The following is a 22,040-nucleotide window of genomic DNA, read 5'->3' as shown; positions in this document are numbered from 1 at the left end:
TCCGGAAACAGAAACAAAGAGGGACAGACCCAGAGAGAGAGAGAGAGAGAGGAAAGGAGAGAGAGAGAGAGAGAGAGACAGAGAGAGAAGGGAACAGGGACAGAGAGAGAGAGAGAGAGACAGAGACAGAGACACGGAGAGAGAGAGAGAGAGAGGAAAGGAGAGACAGGGACAGAGACACACACATACACAGAGAGAGAGAGAGAGACCGAGAGAGGGGGAGAGACAGAGACCGAGAGAGAGAAGGGGACAGGGACAGAGAGAGAGAGAGAGACAGGCACGGGAAGAGAGAGAAGGGGGCAGGGACAGAGAGAGAGAGAGAGACAGGCACGGGAAGAGAGAGAAGGGGGCAGGGACAGAGAGAGAGAGAGAGACAGGCACGGGAAGAGAGAGAAGGGGGCAGGGGTAGGGTGACTGTCTGGCGGAGAGTGTTGCCTGGGAGTCAGTCCTTAAAGCCGGGAGGGGTGCCAGTCAGAGACAGAGGCCTCCCCTCCCCCTGGGGTGGAGCCAGGTCAGGACCCCCGGGGGTAAGTGCAGCCCGAGGCTGACCAGGAGCTGGGGCCACCGGAGGGGAGAGGACACGATGGAAATTCAGAAGGAATTACAATGCTCCATTTGCCTGGATGTTTTCCGTTCCCCAGTGAGCACGGAATGTGGCCACACTTTCTGCAGTGACTGTATCTCCAAGCATTGGGACCGAGAGAGCAGCGGCTCCTACTCCTGCCCGGAATGTCGACGTGAATTCCCCAAAAGACCTCAACTGGCCAAAAATATCCGCCTGTGTCAGATCACTGAAGCCTGGAAACGAGGGAGAGTCCAGGACGATCCCGGAGTGAGTGCTGCTCCCAGTCCCAGAGTGAGTGCTGATTGCTCTGGGGATCTGGGAAGATTTTGCCAAATCCACCACTGGGAGCTGGAATTGTACTGTCACACAGAGGGAGTCGCTATCTGTAGGCTGTGTCATCTACAAGACCATCAGACACACCAGACAGGAGAGCTGAAGGAGGAGGCTGAGAGAGCCCGGGTAATGATCACCAACACTAACAGATACTGCAGATCAGAGAGTGGTGGGACAGGCCCAGCAGGTCAGGCAGCATCCCAGGAGCAGGAGAATCAACCTTTCAGCCATCCACCTGGAATCCCGCCTCCCACGCACCCCATCTACCTGGAATCCCGCCTCCAACGCACCCCATCCACCTTGAACCCTCCATCCCTCCCCCTCTCTGAGGATGAAAGATCAGTCCTCAGCAGAGGCCTCACCTTCATTCCCCTACGCCCTCGGATTAATGAGTTCAACACGCGGCGAGATATTGAACAATTCTTCCGCCGCCTTCGCCTCCGAGCCTACTTTCACAACCAAGACTCCCGCCCACCCTCTGACGACCCCTTCTCCCGCCTCCAACACACCCCATCCATCTGGACACCCCGTGCTGGCCTCTTACCCGCCCTCGATCTATTTATAGCCAACTGCCGCCGCGACATTAACCGCCTCAACCTGTCCATCCCTCTCACCCACTCCAACCTCTCACCCTCAGAACGTGCAGCCCTCCACTCCCTCCGCTCCAATCCCAACCTCACCATCAAACCCGCAGACAAGGGAGGCGCGGTAGTAGTTTGGCGCACCGACCTTTATACCGCTGAGGCCAAACGCCAGCTCGCGGACGCCTCCTCTTATCGCCCCCTCGACCACTACCCCACCTCCCACCACCAAACCATCATCTCCCAGACCATCCATAACCTCATCACCTCAGGGGATCTCCCATCCACTTCCTCCAACCTCATAGTCCCACAACCCCGCACCGCCCGTTTCTACCTCCTGCCCAAAATCCACAAACCTGACTGCCCCGGCCGACCCATTGTCTCAGCCTGCTCCTGCCCCACCGAACTCATCTCTGCATACCTCGACACGGTCCTGTCCCCCTTAGTCCAAGAACTCCCCACCTACGTTCGGGACACCACCTACGCCCTCCAGCTCCTGCAGGATTTTCGCTTCCCCGGTCCCCAACGCCTTATCTTCACGATGGACATCCAGTCCCTGTACACCTCCATCCCCCATCACGAAGGACTCAAAGCCCTCCGCTTCTTCCTTTCCCCGCCGCACCAACCAGTACCCTTCCACTGACACCCTCCTTCGACTGACTGAACTGGTCCTCACCCCGAATAACTTCTCTTTCCAATCCTCCCACTTCCTCCAAACTAAAGGAGTTGCCATGGGCACCTGCATGGGCCCCAGCTATGCCTGCCTCTTCGTAGGATATGTGGAACAGTCCATCTTCCGCAACTACACTGGCACCACCCCCCACCTTTTCCTCCGCTACATCGATGACTGTATCGGCGCTGCCTCGTGCTCCCACGAGGAGGTTGAACAGTTCATCAACTTTACTAACACCTTCCATCCCGACCTCAAATTCACCTGGACTGTCTCAGACTCCTCCCTCCCCTTCCTAGACCTTTCCATTTCTATCTCAGGCGACCGACTCAACACAGACATCTACTATAAACCGACTGACTCCCACAGCTACCTAGACTACACTTCCTCCCACCCTGCCCCCTGTAAAAACTCCATCCCATATTCCCAATTCCTTCGTCTCCGCCGCATCTGCTCCCAGGAGGACCAGTTCCAACACCGCACAGCCCAGATGGCCTCCTTCTTCAAGGACCGCAGATTCCCCCCAGACGTGATCGACGATGCCCTCCACTGCATCTCCTCCACTTCCCGCTCCTCCGCCCTTGAGCCCCACTCCTCCAACCGCCACCAAGACAGAACCCCACTGGTTCTCACCTACCACCCCACCAACCTCCGTATACAGCGTATCATCCGCCGTCATTTCCGCCACCTCCAAATGGACCCCACCACCAGGGATATATTTCCCTCCCCTCCCCTATCAGTGTTCTGCAAAGACCACTCCCTTCGTGACTCCCTCGTCAGGTCCACACCCCCCACCAACCCAACCCCCACTCCCGGCACCTTCCCCTGCAACCGCAGGAAATGTAAAACTTGCGCCCACACCTCCTCCCTCACTTCCCTCCAAGGCCCCAAGGGATCCTTCCATATCCGCCACAAGTTCACCTGCACCTCCACACACATCATTTACTGCATCCGCTGCACCTGATGTGGCCTCCTCTATATTGGGGAGACGGGCCGCCTCCTTGCGGAACGCTTCAGAGAACACCTCTGGGACGCCCAGACCAACCAACCCAACCACCCCGTGGCTCAACACTTTAACTCCCCCTCCCACTCCATCGAGGACATGCAGGTCCTTGGACTCCTCCACCGGCAGAACATAACAACATGACGGCTGGAGGAGGAGCGCCTCATCTTCCGCCTGGGAACCCTCCAACCACAAGGGATGAACTCAGATTTCTCCAGTTTCCTCATTTCCCCTCCCCCCACCTTGTCTCAGTCGATTCCCTCGAACTCAGCACCGCCCTCCTAACCTGCAATCCTCTTCCTGACCTCTCCGCCCCCACCCCACTCCGGCCTATCACCCTCACCTTGACCTCCTTCCACCTATCACATCCCCATCGTCCCTCCCCCAAGTCCCTCCTCCCTACCTTTTATCTTAGCCTGCCTGGCACCCTCTCCTCATTCCTGATGAAGGGCTTATGCCCGAAACGTCGAATTTCCTGTTCCTTGGATGCTGCCTGACCTGCTGTGCTTTAACCAGCAACACATTTTCAACTTTCAGCCAAAAGCCCTTCATCAGGCATGAGGCTGGAAGTCTAGAGGGTGGAGAAATAAATGGGAGGGGGGCTGTGGGGGAGGTAACTGGGAATGCAATGGGTGGATGGAGGTGGGAGTAAAAGTGATAGGTCAGAGGGGAGGGTGGAGTGGATAGGTGGGAAGGAGGGTTGACAGGTGGGACAGGTCATGGGAACTGTGCTGAGCTGGAAGTTTGAAACTAGGATGAGGTGGAGGAAGGGGAAATGAGGAAACTGTTGAAGTCAACATTGATGCCCCGGGGTTGAAGTGTTCCGAGGTGGAAGATGAGGCGTTCTTCCTCCAGGCGTCTGGTGGTGAGGGAGTGGTGGTGAAGGAGGCCCAGGACCTCCATGTCCTCGGCAGAGTGGGAGGGGGAGTTGAAATGTTGGGCCACCGGGCGATGTGGTTGATTGGTGCGGGTGTCCCAGAGATGTTCCCTAAAGTGCTCTGCTAGGAGGTGCCAAGTCTCACCAATGTAGAGGAGACCGCATCGAGAGCAACGGATACAATAAATGATATTAGTGATGTGCAGGTAAAACTTTGATGGATGTGGAAGGCTCCTTTAGGGCCTTGGATAGAGGTGAGGGAGGAGGTGTGGGCACAGGTTTTACAGTTCCTGCGGTGGCAGGGGAAAGTGCCAGGGTGGGAGGGTGGGTTGTAGGGGGGCGTGGACCTGACCAGGTAGTCACGGAGGGAACGGTCTTTGCGGAAGGTGGAAAGGGGTGGGGAGGGAAATATATCCCTGGTGGGGGGGTCTGTTTGGAGGTGGCAGAAATGTCGGCAGATGATTTGGTTTATGCGAAGGTTTGTCGGGTGGAAGGTGAGCACCAGGGGCGTTCTGTCCTTGTTACGGTTGGAGGGGTGGGGTCTGAGGGCAGAGGTGCGGGATTTGGACGAGAAGCGTTGGAGGGCATCTTTAACCACGTGGGAAGGGAAATTGCGGTCTCTAAAGAAGGAGGCCATCTGGTGTGTTCTGTGGTGGAACTGGTCCTCCTGGGAGCAGATACGGCGGAGGCGAAAAAATTGGGAATACGGGATGGCATTTTTGCAAGAGGTAGGGTGGGAAGAGGTGTAATCCAGGTAGCTGTGGGGGTCGGTGGGTTTGTAAAAAATGTCAGTATCCAGTCGGTTGTCATTAGTGGAGATGGAGAGGTCCAGGAAGGGGAGGGAGGTGTCAGAGATGGCCCAGGTAAATTTAAGGTCAGGGTGGAATGTGTTGGTGAAGTTGATGAATTACTCAACCTCCTCGCGGAAGCACGAGGTGGCGCCAATGCAGTCATCAGTGTAGCGGAGGAAGAGGAGGGGAGTGGTGCCGGTGTAATTACGGAAGATCAACTGTTCTACGTAGCCAACAAAGAGACAGGCATAGCTGGGGCCCATACGTGTGCCCATGGCTACCCCTTTGGGCTGGAGGAAGTGGGAGCTTTGGAAGGGAAAATTGTTAAGGGTGAGGACCAGTTCAGCCAGATGAATGAGAGTGTCAGTGGAAGGGTACTGTTGGGGACGTCTGGAGAGGAAAAAAACGGAGGGATTGGAGGCCCTGGTCATGGCGGATGGAGGTGTAGAGGGATTGGATATCCATGGTGAAGATGAGGCATTGGGGGCCGGGGAAACGGAAGTCTTGGAGGAGGTGGAGGGCGTGGGTGGTGTCTCAAATGTACGTTGGGAGTTCCTGGACTAGGGGGGATAGGACAGTGTTGAGGTAGGTAGAGATGAGTTCAGTGGGGCAGGAGCATGCTGAGACAATGGGTCGGCCAGGGTGGTCAGGATTGTGGATCTTGGGAAGGAGGTAGAACCGGGCAGTGCGGGGTTCCCGGACTATGAGGTTGGAAGCTGTGGGTGGGAGATCTCCTGAGGTGATGAGGTTCTATATGGTCTGGGAGATGATGGTTTGGTGATGGAGGGTGGGGTCATGGTTGAGGGGGCAGTAGGAAGAGGTGTCCTCAAGTTGGCGCCTGGTTTCAGCGGTGTAGAGGTCAGTGCTACCACGACACACCACCCCCGGCTGCAAAGACATGTCTTACCTCAAAACTTGGACAATTAGAACTCCTGCAGTAGGTGAGACAGGCCCTTCGGCCCAATACATCCACACTGACCCTCTGAAAAGTAACCCACCCAGATACACCCCCCCATCCTGTTATCCTACATTTCCCCCTGACTAATGTACCTAACCTTCACATCCCTGAACACTGGACAATTTTACATGGCCAGTTCACCTGAGCCGCACATCTTTTGGACTGTGGGAGGAAACAAAAGCATCCGGAGGAAACCCACGCAGACACGGGGAGAGCGTACAAACTCCACACAGACAGTCACCTGAGGTGGGAATCGAACCCAGGTCCCTGGTGCTGTGAGGCAGCAGTGCTGATGGTCTCAGAGAGGAATGAAGGATGATCTGCCCACCTGTGCACTCAGTCCTTCTTTCAGAGGGAACACGGAATGCGTTCAGGGACATTGACAGATTTCCGTCAGAGCTGGTCTGCATTTGCGATTCTCATTGTCACGAACAAGAAACCCGGATTCTCAGACCAAAAATCAAACCAGGCCACAGCAGAGAAAACACCGAATACTACCCAGGAGAGCACCAGGAAATAACCAACAGACTACTAGAATTCAAGCAGAGTACAAGATCTTCCACCTGAGCAGCCTCCAGCCCAGAGGATTCAACACGGAGTTCTCCAATTTCCAATAACCTCCCTTCCCTTCTCCCGACTCACTTCCCAGACCATCACCCTCCCTTTCACTGCTCCCTGCCACTGACTGGATTCATTCTACCCATTGACCCTTTACCTGTCTGTGTCCCCCTCCCTCCTGATACTGCCTGCCTTGCTGTGTTCCCTCTCCCTCCTGATGCTGCCTGCCTTGCTGTGTTCCCTCTCCCTCCTGATGCTGCCTGCCTTGCTGTGTTCCCTCTCCCTCCTGATGCTGCCTGCTTTGCTGTGTTCCTCTCCCTCCTGATGCTGCCTGCCTTGCTGTGTTCCCCCTCCCTCCTGATGCTGCCTGCCTTGCTGTGTTCCCTCTCCCTCCTGATGCTGCCTGCCTTGCTGTGTTCCCTCTCCCTCCTAATGCTGCCTGCCTTGCTGTGTTCCCTCTCCCTCCTGATACTGCCTGCCTTGCTGTGTTCCCTCTCCCTCCTGATACTGCCTGCCTTGCTATGTTCCCTCTCCCTCCTAATGCTGCCTGCCTTGCTGTGTTCCCTCTCCCTCCTGATACTGCCTGCCTTGCTGTGTTCCCTCTCCCTCCTGATACTGCCTGCCTTGCTGTGTTCCCCTCCCTCCTGATGCTGCCTGCCTTGCTGTGTTCCCTCTCCCTCCTGATGCTGCCTGCCTTGCTGTGTTCCCCCTCCCTCCTGATGCTGCCTGCCTTGCTGTGTTCCTCTCCCTCCTGCCTGTCTGTTTTTGGATTCCAGCGTCAATAGTTTTGTTTGTCTCTCTCTGTGATTGTGTGAATGGCAGAACAGTGTCGAGGGGCAGAATGGGTACTCCTGGTTGTATGTTCAAGCCCCTCACCATCCTGACCTGGAAATATATCACTGTGCCATCACTATTGCTGGGTTCAAATCCTCGAATTCCGGCAGCATGTGGCCCACAGCGGATCCAGAATGCAGCTCCTTCTCAGATTGGCTCCTGTTCCTTGGATGCTGCCTAACCTGCTGTGCTTTAACCAGCAACACATTTTCAGCTCAGCCCATGATGCCCACGTTTTATCCACAAACATTACAAATGTTCAGAAATTACTGTTCATTTCACAAACTGGTAATCGTGGTCTGCATGCAGCTGGAATTGAAACCTGTTTCAGTCACTACGTCATGGACCGTTCCCAAAGGCAGTCCACTGGGATGAAGGGTGACAGCTCGCAGCCTGCCCCTGGTGGTCCTGAGGTGATGAATCAGTTCCGTGTTGGAGCGATAAAGCCGCCACAAGCAGAGAAGGACCAGGAGGATGGTTTGGGTTTTGTTCAGGTTTTCACACCCTCCTGCTGTTGGTTCGCGGCCACCACTGGGTCAACGTAAGATTTGTCTGGCATCTTGTCGGACGCCTCTTCTCCATTTTGGGTGGTCTTGACCGAGGGACATCCATGGATTCGGTGCCGAGGTTACATTTTCCCATGGTGTGTTTCAGGATGTCCCTGAAATTGTGATCCCCCCGCCATGTCAGAGCTTGTGAGGGGTAACGGTCTCGTTTTGGAAATCCTGAATCAGGCTTTCGGCCTGGGACACATCCAATTTCACTTCTTGTTGGTCACCCTTTCATATCATCAACCTTGGATACTCCCCTCAAGCATCATTCTCATCATCAACATACAAATACCACAATGTTCAAAGCAGCTCTGATAATTGACATCTTAAACCCAAATTGACTCATTGTCCCACTTACTAAGAACACATCAGGTAACTTGAAACTGGGCATCCATGAGACGCTGTGGGTCATCAACTGCAGCAGAACGGTGCTCCAGCATAATCTGTCACCTCATGGCCCGGTATATCCCCCACTCACCCATTACCATCAAACCGGGGGTCAACCCTGGTTCAAGGGAGAGTGCAGGAGGGCACTGGGTATACTGCAAAGCCTGTGGGCCTTGAGAACATTCTGGCAATAGCACTGAAGACTTGTGCTCCAGAACTTGTCTCTCCCCTAGCCAAGCTGTTCCAGTGCAGTTACAACACTGGCACCTACAATGTGGAAAATTGCACAGGTATGTTGAGTCCATAAAATCCTGGACAACAACACCCAAGAAACTGGACACCATCCAGGACAAAGCAGCTGCTTGATTGGCCCCACATCCACAACATCCCCTCCCTCCACCACCCACACTCAGTAGCAGCAGTGTGCACTATCTACAAGATGCACTGCAGAAATTCACCAAAGATCCTCAAACCTTCCAAACCCACGACCACTTCCAGCGGGAAGGACAAAGGCAGCTGATACATGGGAACACCACCCCCTGCAAGTTCCCCACCAGGTCACTCCCCATCCTGACTGGGAAATATATCACCGCTCCTTCACTGTCTCTGTATCACAATCCTGGAATTCGCTCCCTCGGGGCCGAGTGGGTCTACCTACAGCACACGGACTCCAGCAGTTTAAGAAGACAGCTCACCCCCACCTTCTCGTGGGGCAACTAGGGACGGGCTGTAAACACTGGGCCCAACGAGAAACTCCAGATTGTGTAAAAGATTTTATTAAAATAACTTGCAATAAGAGCAAAGTTCAGGAGACGGACACTGATGTTCGACTTAATGTTTGTGATTTAACAGGAGAGAATAATGAAGTATCAGGCATTGGTGGATTTACAGCATCAGGCAACAGTCAATGAGCTGTCGGCCTGGAAGGATACAATAACCACACAACAGGTGAGACGTGACAGTGCGCACTCTCTGAGTCTCATTAACATGGGTCTGGCTGTGGTCCAGTCTTTTTGTGTCACTGTCTTTGGCTGTGGGATTATCTGTTTCTGTGTGTGTGTGTGTGTGTGTCTGGCTGTGGGATTATCTGTTTCTGTGTGTGTGTGTGTGTGTCTGTCTGTGTGAGTATCTGTTTCTGTGTGTGTGTGTGTGTCTGTCTGTCTGTGTGAGTATCTGTTTCTGTGTGTGTGTGTGTGTGTGTGTCTGTCTGTGTGAGTATCTGTTTCTGTGTGTGTGTGTGTGTGTCTGGCTGTGTGATTATCTGTTTCTGTGTGTGTGTGTGTGTGTGTGTCTGGCTGTGTGATTATCTGTTTCTGTGTGTGTGTGTCTGGCTGTGTGATTATCTGTTTCTGTGTGTGTGTGTGTCTGTGTGGCTGTGTGATTATCTGTTTCTGTGTGTGTGTGTGTCTGTGGGTTTATCTGTTTGTGTGTGTGTGTGTCTGGCTGTGGGATTATCTGTTTCTGTGTGTGTGTGTGTGTGTCTGTCTGTGTGAGTATCTGTTTCTGTGTGTGTGTGTGTGTGTTATAAGTGAATTCTGTCTAGGTATTCTAAATCTCCGGAGAATAGTCCCTGACACTCGGCTAACTATTCTACACTAGGGCTATGGTTCAGATCAACCGGGTTCTGCCTCCACACTCTGCCGACCGCGGACTGTCCTTTAACCCTTGACTTCAAGGGAGACTGTCCACAAGGTCCCGTCCTAGGAGGCGAACTCCAAGCTGTCAGCACCACCCCTCATCCCCTCCGGCTACCGCTTTTCCCGTGGCAAATCGAAATGCTGCGAGGCACACAAATGAGCAACGGATGTTTATTTCAAACTTGCAAGTTTGGGCATCTTCCAAAGGGGCTTCGGAAGAATCGCGACGGAAGATTTTACAGCACTAATATTTATACATTATTCTTACATTTAAAAACATTAGTGATAATTCCATTGGTTAAAACATCTCACGCTATACATTTTTCTTACATTCAAAATCATTAATGACAATTTCATTGGTTAAAACATTTCACACTTTTCTCTGCCAATTCTTTAATTAAATGTTATATTATTTTAACAATTCTGCTGAATTAAATGTTATATTGTTTTTAACAATTCTGCTGGTTAAAGCATTTATCTACATGTCATAAAGGGCTTCTATTGTATTTTGCCCTCTGTGTCTAACTGAAGCATTCCTTGGTATCTTGCCCAAGGTTACCATGTTCCTGACATAACAGAGGTGACTTCTGGTCCATGTTCCCATATGGCCTAGTTGCTCATAATTAGCCTTTACTTATTAAACCTCAGTTTTAATACAGAAATTACCTTACCCATACCAAAAGAATGTGTGTGGTGTGAGTGTGTGTGTGTGTGTGAGAGTGTGTGTGTGTGTGTGTGTATGTGTGAGAGAGTGTGTGTGTGTGTGTGTGTGTGTGTACGTGTGAGAGTGTGTGTGTGTGTGTGTGTGTACGTGTGAGAGTGTGTGTGTGTGTGTGTATGTGTGTGAGAGTGTGTGTGTGTGTACATGTGGTGTGTGTGTGTGATGTGCGTGTGTATGTGTGAGAGTGTGTGTGTGTGTGTATAAGAGAGTGTGTGTGTGAGAGAATGTGTGACTCCTGCGTGAGAGAGAGAGAGTGTGTGAAACTGCAGAAATTACATTACCCATATCATGTGTGTCTGGCTGTGTGATTATCTGTTTCTGTGTGTGTGTGTCTGTGGAATTATCTGTTTCTGTGTGTGTGTGTCTGTCTGTGTGAGTATCTGTTTCTGTGTGTGTGTGTGTGTGTGTATGTCTGTCTGTCTGTGTGAGTAACTGTTTCTGTGTGTGTGTGTCTGTGGGATTATCTGTTTCTGTATGTGTGTGTGTGTCTGTCTGTGTGAGTATCTGTTTCTGTGTGTGTGTGTGTGTATGTCTGTCTGATTATATGGCTCTCTGTCAAGAGTGTGGTGCTGGAAAAGCACAGCAGGTCAGGCAGCATCCTGATGAAGGGCTTATGCCCAAAACATCGTCTCTGCTGCTCCTCAGATGCTGTCTGACCTGCTGTGCTTTTCCAGCACCACACTCTTGACTCTCATCTCCAGCATCTGCAGCCCTCACTGTCTCCTATCTGGCTCTCTGTGTCTGCCTCTCTCTGTCTCTGACAATCTATCTCTCTATGTCTGTGTGTGTCTGTGTGACTGTCTGTCTGTCTCTCTCTCTGTTTCAGTCTCACTGCCTTTTATCTGCGTCTCTGTATGAGTGTCTAGCTGTCTCTCTCTTTGTGTCTATCCCTGTGTGTGTGTGTGTGTGTGTATATCTCTCTATCCCCCCCCCCCACCTTTGTCTGTCTCTATGTGACCATCTGCCTGTTTGTGTCTATCCCTGTGTGTGTGTGTGTGTGTGTATCTCTCTATCCCCCCCCCCACCTTTGTCTGTGTCTGTGTGACTCTGCCCCAGGACTCCACACATCGGATATCCGGAACACCAGGTGGCAGTGATCCAGCCAGACTCCTCTCCATCAACCTACTCATAGCCATGTCATCGAAACATCGAGGATAGGAACAGCAGGAGGCCATTCAGCCTCCTGATACTGTTCCACAAATCAATGGAATCATGGCTGCAGTGATGCACCTCACACCCACATTCCTGCCCTTTCCCTGGAACCCCCCATTCCCTGGCTGATCCAGAATCTCTCTGTCTCAGCCTCAAATATACACAAGGAACTCTGCCCCCAAATAGGTGCAGCAGTCGGCCATTCGGCCCTTCAAACCTGCCCCACCATTCAGTATGATCATGGCTGATCATGTAATCCCAGTGTTCCACTCCCATGTTTTCTCCATACCCCTTGATCCCTTTAGTCACAAGGACCATGTCCAGCTCCCTCTTGAATCTATCTAATGAACTGGCCCCAACAGCTTCCTGTGGCGGGGAGTTCCACAGGTTCACAGCTCTCTGAGTGAAGACATCCTTCCCCATCTTCTGTCTGTCTTCCCCCTTACTCTTACACTGGACTCTAACCCCTCCCCCCGTCTCCTCTGTCTCCCCCTCTGTCCCTCTCCTCCCTCCTCTCTCTTCCCTCTCTCCCGCGTCTCTCTTCCCTCTCTCTCCCCTCTTCCCCCCTCCCCTCTCTTCCTCTCTCCCCTTTCTTCCTCTCTCCCCTGGCTCCCCCCTCTCCTCTCCCCCTCCCCTCCCTCCCCTCTTCCCCCCTCTCCCCTGACTCTCCTCCCTCCACTCTTCCCCCCCCCCCCCCAGGTCCCTAGATCAGCTGCAGGATCTCTGGATTAACAGTCGAATGATAACAACATTAAGTTAAGGTCAGACACAGTTTCCCTCACTATGGCCACCCTCCTTGATCAGATTATGATTTTGCAAATGTTCTACTGTTACTTCTGTAAAAACTGATTCCAATATTTCTCCAATGATAAGGCTGAGGTGAGTTGGTCAGTAGTTCCCTGGGTTTTGCCTTGTTGAATAGGGCTGTCCCAGTTTTCCAATCCCTCCTCACTATTTGCTTGATATTGTCTTTAACCAGCAACGCTCCCCCACCTCATATAAACGACATCGAACATCGACCGTTCCAGCGCAGGACAGGCTCTGTGTTGCATTAATCTGTGAATCCAACCTGAAGCCCATCTAACCTACACTATTCCATGTTCATCCACATGTCTATCCAATGACCATTTAAATGCCCTTAAAGTTGGCGGGTCCATTGCAGTTGCAGGGAGAGCGTTCCACGCCCCTACTACTCTCTGAGTCTTTTTCAGTCTGTCCTTCCTACACAATGACTACTCATGAGTATTTACTTTCCTGCAACCATTCTATTATAATCCCCCCAATATCACTCCCGTTTACAGCTAGCTGCAGCACTAATTTTACCCTTTATTGCAAATGTTCCATGCTTTAAGGTTGGTGTCCTGTCTCCTTAACATTTTGATTCCTGTTCACAATAGTTTGCACTGTGCCTTGAATTCTCTGCCCACTGCTCTCCTTGTTTCCCACTCCATCTTCAGGTAGGTTTTACTGTTACTCCCCTCCCTCCCGCCGTCGTGTCTAGGTTCCCATCTCCTCGCTGTTTTAATTGCGAGCCCTGATGAAGATTAATTCCTGATGAAGATTAATTCCTGATGAGGAGCTTAGGCCTGAAACATCGATTCTCCAGCACCTCAGATGCTGCCTGACCGACTGCGTTTTTCCAGCATTGCACTTTTTGGCTCTATTTTAAAGTCTCCCCACCCACGTGACCAACTCCCCCACCCTGGCATCAGTCCTGGTCCTGCCCAGATCCCCACTACAGTCCCTATGTCCCGGGAATCTGAAACCATCACCATCAAACCCCTTTAGCTGCCTATTTAACTGACAGTTCCTCTGACCAACGTGTGGCACTGGCAGTAATCCTGAGATGACGACCTTTGAGCTCGCGTCCGAACTCTCTCTCTTCCGTTTTCAGGGCCCCATTGCTTTATTTACAATGTCTTGGTGCCAGGGTGTACTATGGCCTCTGCTCGTTCACTGTTCATATCCAAGATGTCCCGGAGCAGCTCAGGGGCATCACGCAGACAACATAATTGGGGGAGGGGGAGAGTGTGTGGGGGAGGGGGAGAGTGTGTGGGGTGAGGGGGAGAGAGTGTGGGGGAGGGGGGGAGAGAGTGTGGGGGGGGGGGGGGAGAGTGTGGGGGGAGGGGGAGAGAGTGGGGGGGGGAGGGGGAGAGTGTGGGGGGAGAGGAAGAGTGTGGGGGGAGGGGGAGAGTGTGGGGGGGAGGGGGAGAGTGTGGGGGGAGGGGGGGGGGAGAGTGTGAGGAGGAGGGGAGAAGGTGAGGAGGAGGAGGGGGAGATTGAGGGGGAGAGTGTTGGGGGGAGGGGGAGAGTGTGGGGGTGAGTGTGAGGGGGATGGGGAGAGAGTGGGGGGGAGTGTGAGGGGGAGAGTGTGAGGGGGAGGAGGAGACAGTGGGAAAGGGGGAGGGGAGAGTGGGGGGGAGGGGGAGAGTGGGGGGGAGGGGGAGAGTGTGGGGGAGAGGAAGAGTGTGGGGGGAGGGGAAGAGTGTGGGGGAGGGGGAGAGTGTGGGGGAGGGGGAGAGTGTGAGGAGGAGGGGAGAAGGTGAGGAGGAGGAGGGGAGAAGGTGAGGAGGAGGAGGGGAGAAGGTGAGGAGGAGGAGGGGGAGATTGAGGGGGAGAGTGTTGGGGGGAGGGGGAGAGTGTGGGGGTGAGTGTGAGGGGGATGGGAGAGAGTGGGGGGGAGTGTGAGGGGGAGGAGGAGACAGTGGGAAAGGGGGGGGGGAGTGTGGGGGGAGGGGGAGAGTGTGGGGGAAGGGGGAGTGTGAGGGGGAGGGGGAGAGTGTGGGGAGGGGGAGAGTGTGGGGGGAGAGTGTGGGGGAGGGGGAGAGTGTGGGGGGAGGGGAGTGTGAGGGGGAGGGGGAGGGGGGAGAGTGTGGGGGAGGGGGGAGAGTGTGGGGGAGGGGAGTGTGGGGGGATGTATCTGTCTGACTCTCAGCTTGACCCCATGGCCCGTCCTCCCAGACCCCATTCTAGAAGGTTCTGTGCTGTCTCCCTGTGTCCCCAGGGCTGGCTCCATCAGCTCCGTGAGGAGGTCCATGAGGAGTTTGAGGAGGTGCTGAGGACACTGAGGAAAACCGAGGAGCAGCTCGGAGTGTTCCTGCACAACTCAGAGGGTCACTACCTCGAGCAGGCCGAGGCCTTCCGGAAACATCTACAGGACAAGCTCCTCCACCTTCAACACCAACACCACTTACTACACACACTGCTCAAGGAGGACAGAGCCATCGCCCTCCTTCAGGTAACACTCCCTCACTACCTCACTCTGTCACTACCTCACTCACTCGCTACCTCACTCACTCACTACCTCCCTCCCTCCCTCAGTCAATACCTCCCTCCCTCACTCACTACCTCACTCCCTCCCTCAGTCACTCACTATCTTACTCACTCACTACCTCACTCACTCACTACCTCCCTCCCTCACTCACTACCACCCTCACTCACTACCTCACTCACTACTTCATTCACTCACTACCTCACTCCCTCCCTCCCTCACTCCTTCACTCACTCACTACCACCCTCACTCACTACCTCCCTCACTCACTACCTCACTCACTCACATATTCTCTCAATCACTCAGTCACTTCCTCAAACTCACTCTCTCCCTCACTCACTCAGTCTCTCAATTCCCTCCCCTGCCACTCCCTCACTCACACTCTCTCTCACTCACTCCTTCACTCACTCAATCCCTCACTCTCTCCCTCACTCACTCCCTCCCTCCCTCAGTCACTCTCTCTCTCTCACTCCTTCACTCACTCACTCAATCCCTCACGCACTCCTTCCCTCACTCTCTCCCTCACTCACTCGCTCCCTCACGCACTCACTCACTACCTCACTACTTCACTCCCTCGCTCGCTCCCTCACATATTCTCTCACTCTCTCAATCACTCACTCCGTCACTCCCTCACTCACACTCCCTCACTTACTCACTCACTCACTCCCTCACTCACTCTCTCACACTTCCTTCCTCACTCACTCTCACCCTCACTCACTCCCTCCCTCACTCACTCTCTCCCCCACTCACTCTCTCCCTCATTCACTCAGTACCTCAATCCCTCCCCCTGCCACTCCCTCACTCACTCTCTCAGCCATCACTCTCTGTCTCCTCTCCTTATTTGTCTGTCCCCCCCACCCTTCGGCCCCTCTTCCTCTTCCTGTTCCTGTCCCTCCATCTCTTCTCTGGCTCTTCCTCATTATTCTAACCCCTCCCCCGTCTCTCACCCACCCTGTTCAGAAACTGGTGACCTCGAGCAGTTTGGAAGGTGTTGAGGAGGAGGCTGCAGTGAGTTGCTCGTTGATCCTATTCAGCACCTGTTTGAAAAATGAGAGGACCGCATTGTTATAGCGCCTTTGATAGCTATTGAATGTTTCCAAGGCACCTTCTGGGAATGGAAGACTTTTCAAGTTCAGTTGCTATTATAGCGCCAATTTTTGTACACTGCAAGATCCCAAGAGATTATCTCATCGCCTTTCGTGACCAGGTGTCAGCTTCTGTGTCACATCACTCTTGGGCAGCATCTTCCATTATGTCAAAGGTGCTATATAAATGTACATTATTATTGTTGTAGTTTTTTATCTGAGGTAGTCTGAGGATGTAGATATCTGAGTTGGGGGTTTTGAGACCAGCCGGGGCCTGTCTGACAATGGAACGATGGCCACCCTCTCTCCGTCCGCTCACTTCTGGGTTATAATCCAGACAGTGCACCTTCTGGTCAGCAGCCCATGCCCCTGTTATAAAGTCGGGCAATTCCAGAGAAGAGTCATATACTGGGACTGGAAACGTCAGCTCTGTGTCTCTCTCCGCAGCTCTCTGCCAGACCTGCTGAGTTTTTCTAGTATTCTCCGTGTGGCCCATCCCAACATTGCCTGGGGACAGAATGACCCTTTCGGGGTCCAGAGGCTGTACTGTAGACAGGAACAGGAAATTCGATGTTTCGGGCCGGAGCCCTTCATCAGGAATGAGGGGAGGGTGCCAGGCAGGCTAAGATAAAAGGTAGGGAGGAGCTGTGCTTTAACCAGCAACACATTTGCAGCTGTGATCTCCAGCATCTGCAGACCTCACTTTTTACTCGAAGATTTTAACCTACTGCGAATCCTCTTGCAAGGATGCCTTCCTTGAAGAAGCTCTCTTCCTCCCTCTACAAGGATTTCAGTGAGTCTCTCTCTCACTGCACACCCCAGGTCATCTCCTCTGCAAATTTTCTCCTCCCTACCTTTTATCTTAGCCTGCCTGGCGCCCTCTCCTCAGTCCTGATGAAGGGCTCTGGCCCGAAACGTCGAATTTCCTGTTCCTTGGATGCTGCCTGACCTGCTGTGCTTTAACCAGCAACACATTTTCAGCTCTGATCTCCAGCATCTGCAGACCTCACTTTTTACTCGCTGTACTGTAGACGCCTGGCTGCTGGTAGTTTGCAGGAATTGTCCTCGGGCAGCGCACACCCGACAGGGCCTGGTCCTGCTGTGTACCCAGCACCGAGCTGGGGCTGAGCTGAGAGCACCGTTTCCATGGCCACGTCCTGACATTGCTGGGGCTGTGCCAAGGTCACATCAGTGAGCGGCCTTTCACTCAAGACCATGTACTGTGTGCGTGGTCTGTCTACACCCGCCAATTCAATCTTGTGAGTTGTTTAGAGCACAGATGAAGGCTATTCAGCCCCCAAAGTGCATGCTGGCACCTCGGAGAACAGTCAGTGAGTCCCCGTCTCCCACTCTGTGAGTTTATGGCAGTCAGTGTTGCTTTGTGCTTCTGACCTTGAGTAATGGTCACTGTCTTTTGTGGGTTGATGGTGACAGGCCACCTCTTGGCAGTTTTGATGACGGCCGCTCACGAAACCCATCACCAAAACGGCACCATCGATGAGCAGCAGTTCCCCAACCAGACCCTCCCCATCAGAGTTTCATCCCAGAGCAGGGGGGAGGGAGGGGGCTGTGCAGGAAGAGACGATGTCAGTGTTGGTGCAAGAAGCCAGTCCAGCCATGGCCTGCTCCGTCTTCAATCAGAAACCACTGTCTTTGATCATGTCTTTCCTCGTTAGGGAGCAGAGGGATTGAGGAAGAGCCCGGACGTCCCTCTGGAACAGGCAGAACAGCCGGAGCTGCCACAGCACCTCAGCCAGCTCACCGCAGCGACCAAGGTGTTATCAGACCTGCTCAGGGAACAACTACAGGCCTTCACTCAGCTTAACATTCCCACTGGAGAATTCCCAGGTCAGTGCCATCCGGGGTCAGGGCTATCCCAGGTCAGGGCTATCCCGGGTCAGTGCTATCGCGGGTCAGGGCTATCGCGGGTCAGGGCTATCCCGGGTCAGTGCTATCCCGGGTCAGGGCTTTCGCGGGTCAGTGCTATCCCGGGTCAGAGCTATCCCGGGTCAGTGCTATCCTGGGTCAGGGCTTTCGCGAGTCAGGGCTATCCCGGGTCAGGGCTATACTGGGTCAGAGCTATCCCGGGTCAGGGCTAAGCCAGGTCAGGGCTATCCCGGGTCAGGGCTATCCCGGGTCAGGGCCATGCCGGGTCAGGGCCATGCCGGGTCAGGGCTATCCTGGGTCAGGGCTATCCTGGGTCAGAGCTATCCCAGTTCAGTGCTTTCCTGGGTCAGGGCTATCCCAGTTCAGTGCTTTCCTGGGTCAGGGCTATCCCGGGTCAGGGCTATCCCAGTTCAGTGCTTTCCTGGGTCAGGGCTATCCCGGGTCAGAGCTATCCCAGTTCAGTGCTTTCCTGGGTCAGGGCTATCCTGGGTCAGGGCTATCCCTGGTCAATGCTATCCCGGTTCAGAGTTATCCCGGGACAGGGCCAGCTGATTGGGACATAATGCTCCGTTACTAGGCTGCACCCTGGATTCCTGTGTGCAGTGCCCATGCCCTTGTCTGAGCAGGGACCGAGCTGGTGCCGAGGGGAGCTCCCTCGGGATGGTGTTTGTGGAATGTGTACAGAGCAGTACCTGTTGTGTGTGTACTGTGGGACACAGTCCAGGCTAACAGAGACTGCTCCCCTTTCTCAGGTCGGGACGACCAGCAGATCCCCGCTTCAGGGACACAGCCAGGAGTGGACAGCACTCCCCCAGCCCAGTCTGGCTCTATCCGAGGTAACTGCAGCCTCCCTGAGGTTGGTGCGGCTGTCTCTGCCCCCAGTATTAAATTTCACTTCCTGCTTCCAGAGATCACTGACTCCCATCTGCATTGAAACAGTGGCTGTAGCTTCACAGAGTCAGGCAACAAGCTCTTTGACAAATTGCAGTAAACGGCACACTGTTACAGTCCAACAGCCTTCGTTCCAACTGCTCTACGCTGACCATGTTCCCAAAATAAACTAGTCTCACCTGCCCACACTTGGTCATACCCCTCCAAATATTTCTTATCCATCTACTTCCTCAAATGTCATTGAAACATTATCAGAGTGCCTGCAGAAATTCATTCCACACCCAGACCACTCTCTGTGGAAAATGTTGTCCCTCACGTCCGTGTTAAATCTGTCTCCTCTCGCCTTCAAAGCAGACCCCCCTAGTTTTGAACTCGCCCACCCCAGGGAAAAGACCTTCAATATTCAACTTCTCTATGCCCCTTGTAACTCTAGAAATCTCTGGAAGGTCATCCCTTAAACTACACCCCAGTGAGACAGGTCGCAGTGTCTCCTTCCAACTCTCACCCTCCAATCCCAGCAACATCCTGGTCAATCCTTTGGAACCGTCTCCAGTCTAATAATAACCAAAAGAGAAAATGCTGGAAAATCTCAGCAGGTATGGCAGCATCTGTAAGGAGAGGGAAGAGCTGACGTCTCGAGTCTAACTGACCCTTTGTCAGGCTTTGACAAAGATGCTGCCAGACCTGCTGACATCTTCCAGCATTTTCTCTTTGGTTTCCGATCCCACCATCTGCAGTAATTAGCTTTTACCCAGTTTAATAATGTCCTTCCTATAACGAGGTCACTCGGGGCGACATACTGTATTCCAGAAGAGGCCTCACCAACATCCTATACAACCTCAACATGACGTCCTCAGCTCCTGTTCTAATAAAGAGTCATACAGCGCGGAAACAGACCCTTCGGCCCAACCAATCCGTGCTGACCATGTATCCTAAACTGTTCCCATTTGCCTGCGTTTGGCCATATCTCTCAAAACCCCTCCCTTTCATGTACCTGTCTAAATGTCTTTTAAATGTAACTGTACCCACCTCCACCACTTCCTCTGGCATCTCAGTCCGTACACACACCACCCTCTGTCTCGAAAAGGTGCCTCCCACCTTTTACCTTCAACCTTAAACTTGTGCTGCTCCAGTTTTGGACTCCCCTACCCTAGGGAAAGACCATGGCTATTCATCTGATCTCTGCCCCTCGTGATGTTATAAACCGCTGTAAAGTCACCCTCAGCCACAGATGCTCCAGGGAAAAAAACATCCCTGCCTATCCCACCTCCCCCTGATAGGTCAAACCCTCCTGTCCTGGTCACGTTGGGTAAATCTTTTACACCCTAACTGAAGGATTTTAAAAATGAAAATGTCTGCTCAGTATTGACCCTCCGACAGTGCGGCGCTCCCTCAGTAGTTACCCTCCAACAGTGTGGGGCACTCCCTCAGCACTGACCATCCGACAGTGTGGCACTCCCTCAGTACTGATCCTCTGACAGTGCGGCATTCCCTCAGCACTGACCCTCTGACAGTGCCCACTCCCTCAGCACTGACCCTCTGACAGTGCCCACTCCCTCAGCACTGACCCCCTGACAGTGCAGGCCACTCCCTCATCACTAACCCTCTGACAGTGACCACTCCCTCAGCACCGACCCTCTGACAGTGCCGCACTCCCTCAGCACTGACCCTCTGACGGTGCCCACTCCCTCAGCACTGACCCTCTGACAGTGCCCACTCCCTCAGCACGGATCCTCTGACAGTGCCCACTCCCTCAGCACTGACCCTCCGACAGTGCGGCACTCCCTCAGTACTGACCCTCTGACAGTGCCCACTCCCTCACACTGACCCTCTGACAGTGCAGGCCACTCCCTCAACACTGACCCCCTGACAGTGCGGCACTCCCTCAGCACTGATCCTCTGACAGTGCAGCACTCCCTCAGCACTGACCCTCCGACAGTGCAGCACTCCCTCAGCACTGACCCTCCGACAGTGCAGCACTCCCTCAGCACTGACCCTCCGACAGCGCGGCACTCCCTCAGTACTGAGCCTCCGACAGTGTGATCCCAGTATGTGTTTGAACCTGGTGTGTTCAGTAATAGAGACTGGCACACACAGTGAGCTGTGCTCTGTGATTGAAGTTAGTTTTATGGAAGTCAGTATTGTCCATTTACTGTGGTTCTGTTTGCCAGGAGCTGAAGCAGTGACTGTGTCTGTATCCAGCCCCGGTCAGAGGTATCTAACCCCACCACAAACCAGGCAGGATCTCATGCGATGTGAGTATCAGTCAGGCATCCTGTCACTGAGTTACAGCTGGGGTTCACTTTCCTTCACACTGAATGGTGGTTGAGCAGTAGCTGGACTGGAGAATAATCAGAATGGCTGAGTTGTGGTGAGAGTGGGGTGTGCGACGATAGCAGTTTGCAATGTACACTAACCTCTGTTGTTCCTTGCAGACTTCAGTGTGGTGACCTTTGACCCAAACACAGCATCTGATTGGCTGCTACTTTCAGATGATCTGCAACTTGTGACCAATCAGCATCCCAAGAACCAGAACCATCCCAGACACTCGGACAGATTCACTCGGCAGCACCAGGTGCTGGGAATCCAGGAGTTCACATCTGGCGTCCATTACTGGGAGGTATCTGTGAGTGGGGGCTCCGTGCGTGTTGGCTTGGCTTATCGTCAAATCAACCGGACTGACCGTGGGTCTGCCTCCATCCTGGGAGAGAACGCGGTCTCCTGGTGCCTGGAGCTGGACCAGGGCAGTGGGGTGGCCTGGCACGATAACAGGAAGAGCGACCCTGTGCCTTCCCCGTACCAGTGTCTCGGCCTCCTCCTGGACTTTCCCAGTCAGACCCTGTCGTTCTACGGAATCCGTGAGCAGGCGATCCTGCTCCTGCACCAGTTCCAGACCGGCTTCAGCCAGGGCCTGCTGCCAGCTTTCTGGGTCAGCAGGAACGCCAAGATCCGGATCAACAACAAGTCCCAGAAACCGGCGAGACAGACCCCGATCGGAAACCGATCCTGATCCTCGGGATCCCGGCTTAATGATCGTCCAAAGCCTCAGGGTCCGAACCGGAAATAGATTCTTCTCTCTGATCAGAAACCTCGACACGACAAGTACCTTTCGGAGCATTAATCTGTTCAGTGGCATCTGACAGTGCTCAGAGTGAGAGAGAGAGAGAGAACATGGATGGGAGGAGAGCTTTCCTGCTGAGTTACGGGGAGAGGGACAGGGAGGGGAATGGGAGGGTGGGCAGAGGAAGAGGAGAGCCATGTTCCCCTCACTGAGGTTTCCTGGATCCC

At 53.6% G+C, this 22,040-nt stretch overlaps 1 protein-coding gene across 3 annotated transcripts in view; it reads left to right on the top strand.

Annotated features, from left to right (window-relative positions):
- LOC132819298 (E3 ubiquitin/ISG15 ligase TRIM25-like) overlaps positions 1 to 21,943 on the top strand; it is a 21,970-nt gene extending 27 nt beyond the window's left edge. Inside the window, exons 1-7 of one of the 3 annotated variants that reach the window (XM_060830742.1) lie at positions 1 to 856; positions 8,961 to 9,056; positions 14,623 to 14,856; positions 17,651 to 17,822; positions 18,614 to 18,697; positions 20,924 to 21,007; positions 21,188 to 21,943. The exon at positions 1 to 856 is cut by the window's left edge and continues 27 nt beyond it. In XM_060830742.1, the coding sequence (XP_060686725.1) occupies positions 584 to 856; positions 8,961 to 9,056; positions 14,623 to 14,856; positions 17,651 to 17,822; positions 18,614 to 18,697; positions 20,924 to 21,007; positions 21,188 to 21,762 (1,518 nt within the window). In that variant the 5' untranslated portion in view covers positions 1 to 583 and the 3' untranslated portion in view covers positions 21,763 to 21,943. Of the gene's footprint in view, positions 1,025 to 8,960; positions 9,057 to 14,622; positions 14,857 to 17,650; positions 17,823 to 18,613; positions 18,698 to 20,923; positions 21,008 to 21,187 lie in introns of all 3 variants that reach the window. The other 2 variants (XM_060830740.1, XM_060830741.1) reach the window with 2 other exon arrangements.
- The last annotated feature ends 97 nt before the right edge of the window (positions 21,944 to 22,040 follow it).

This window comes from Hemiscyllium ocellatum, chromosome 10 (genome assembly GCF_020745735.1).
Source record: "Hemiscyllium ocellatum isolate sHemOce1 chromosome 10, sHemOce1.pat.X.cur, whole genome shotgun sequence".
Classification (NCBI taxonomy): domain Eukaryota; kingdom Metazoa; phylum Chordata; class Chondrichthyes; order Orectolobiformes; family Hemiscylliidae; genus Hemiscyllium; species Hemiscyllium ocellatum.
Note: the sequence above shows the minus strand (reverse complement) of the source record. Positions and strands in the feature narration are given on the sequence as shown.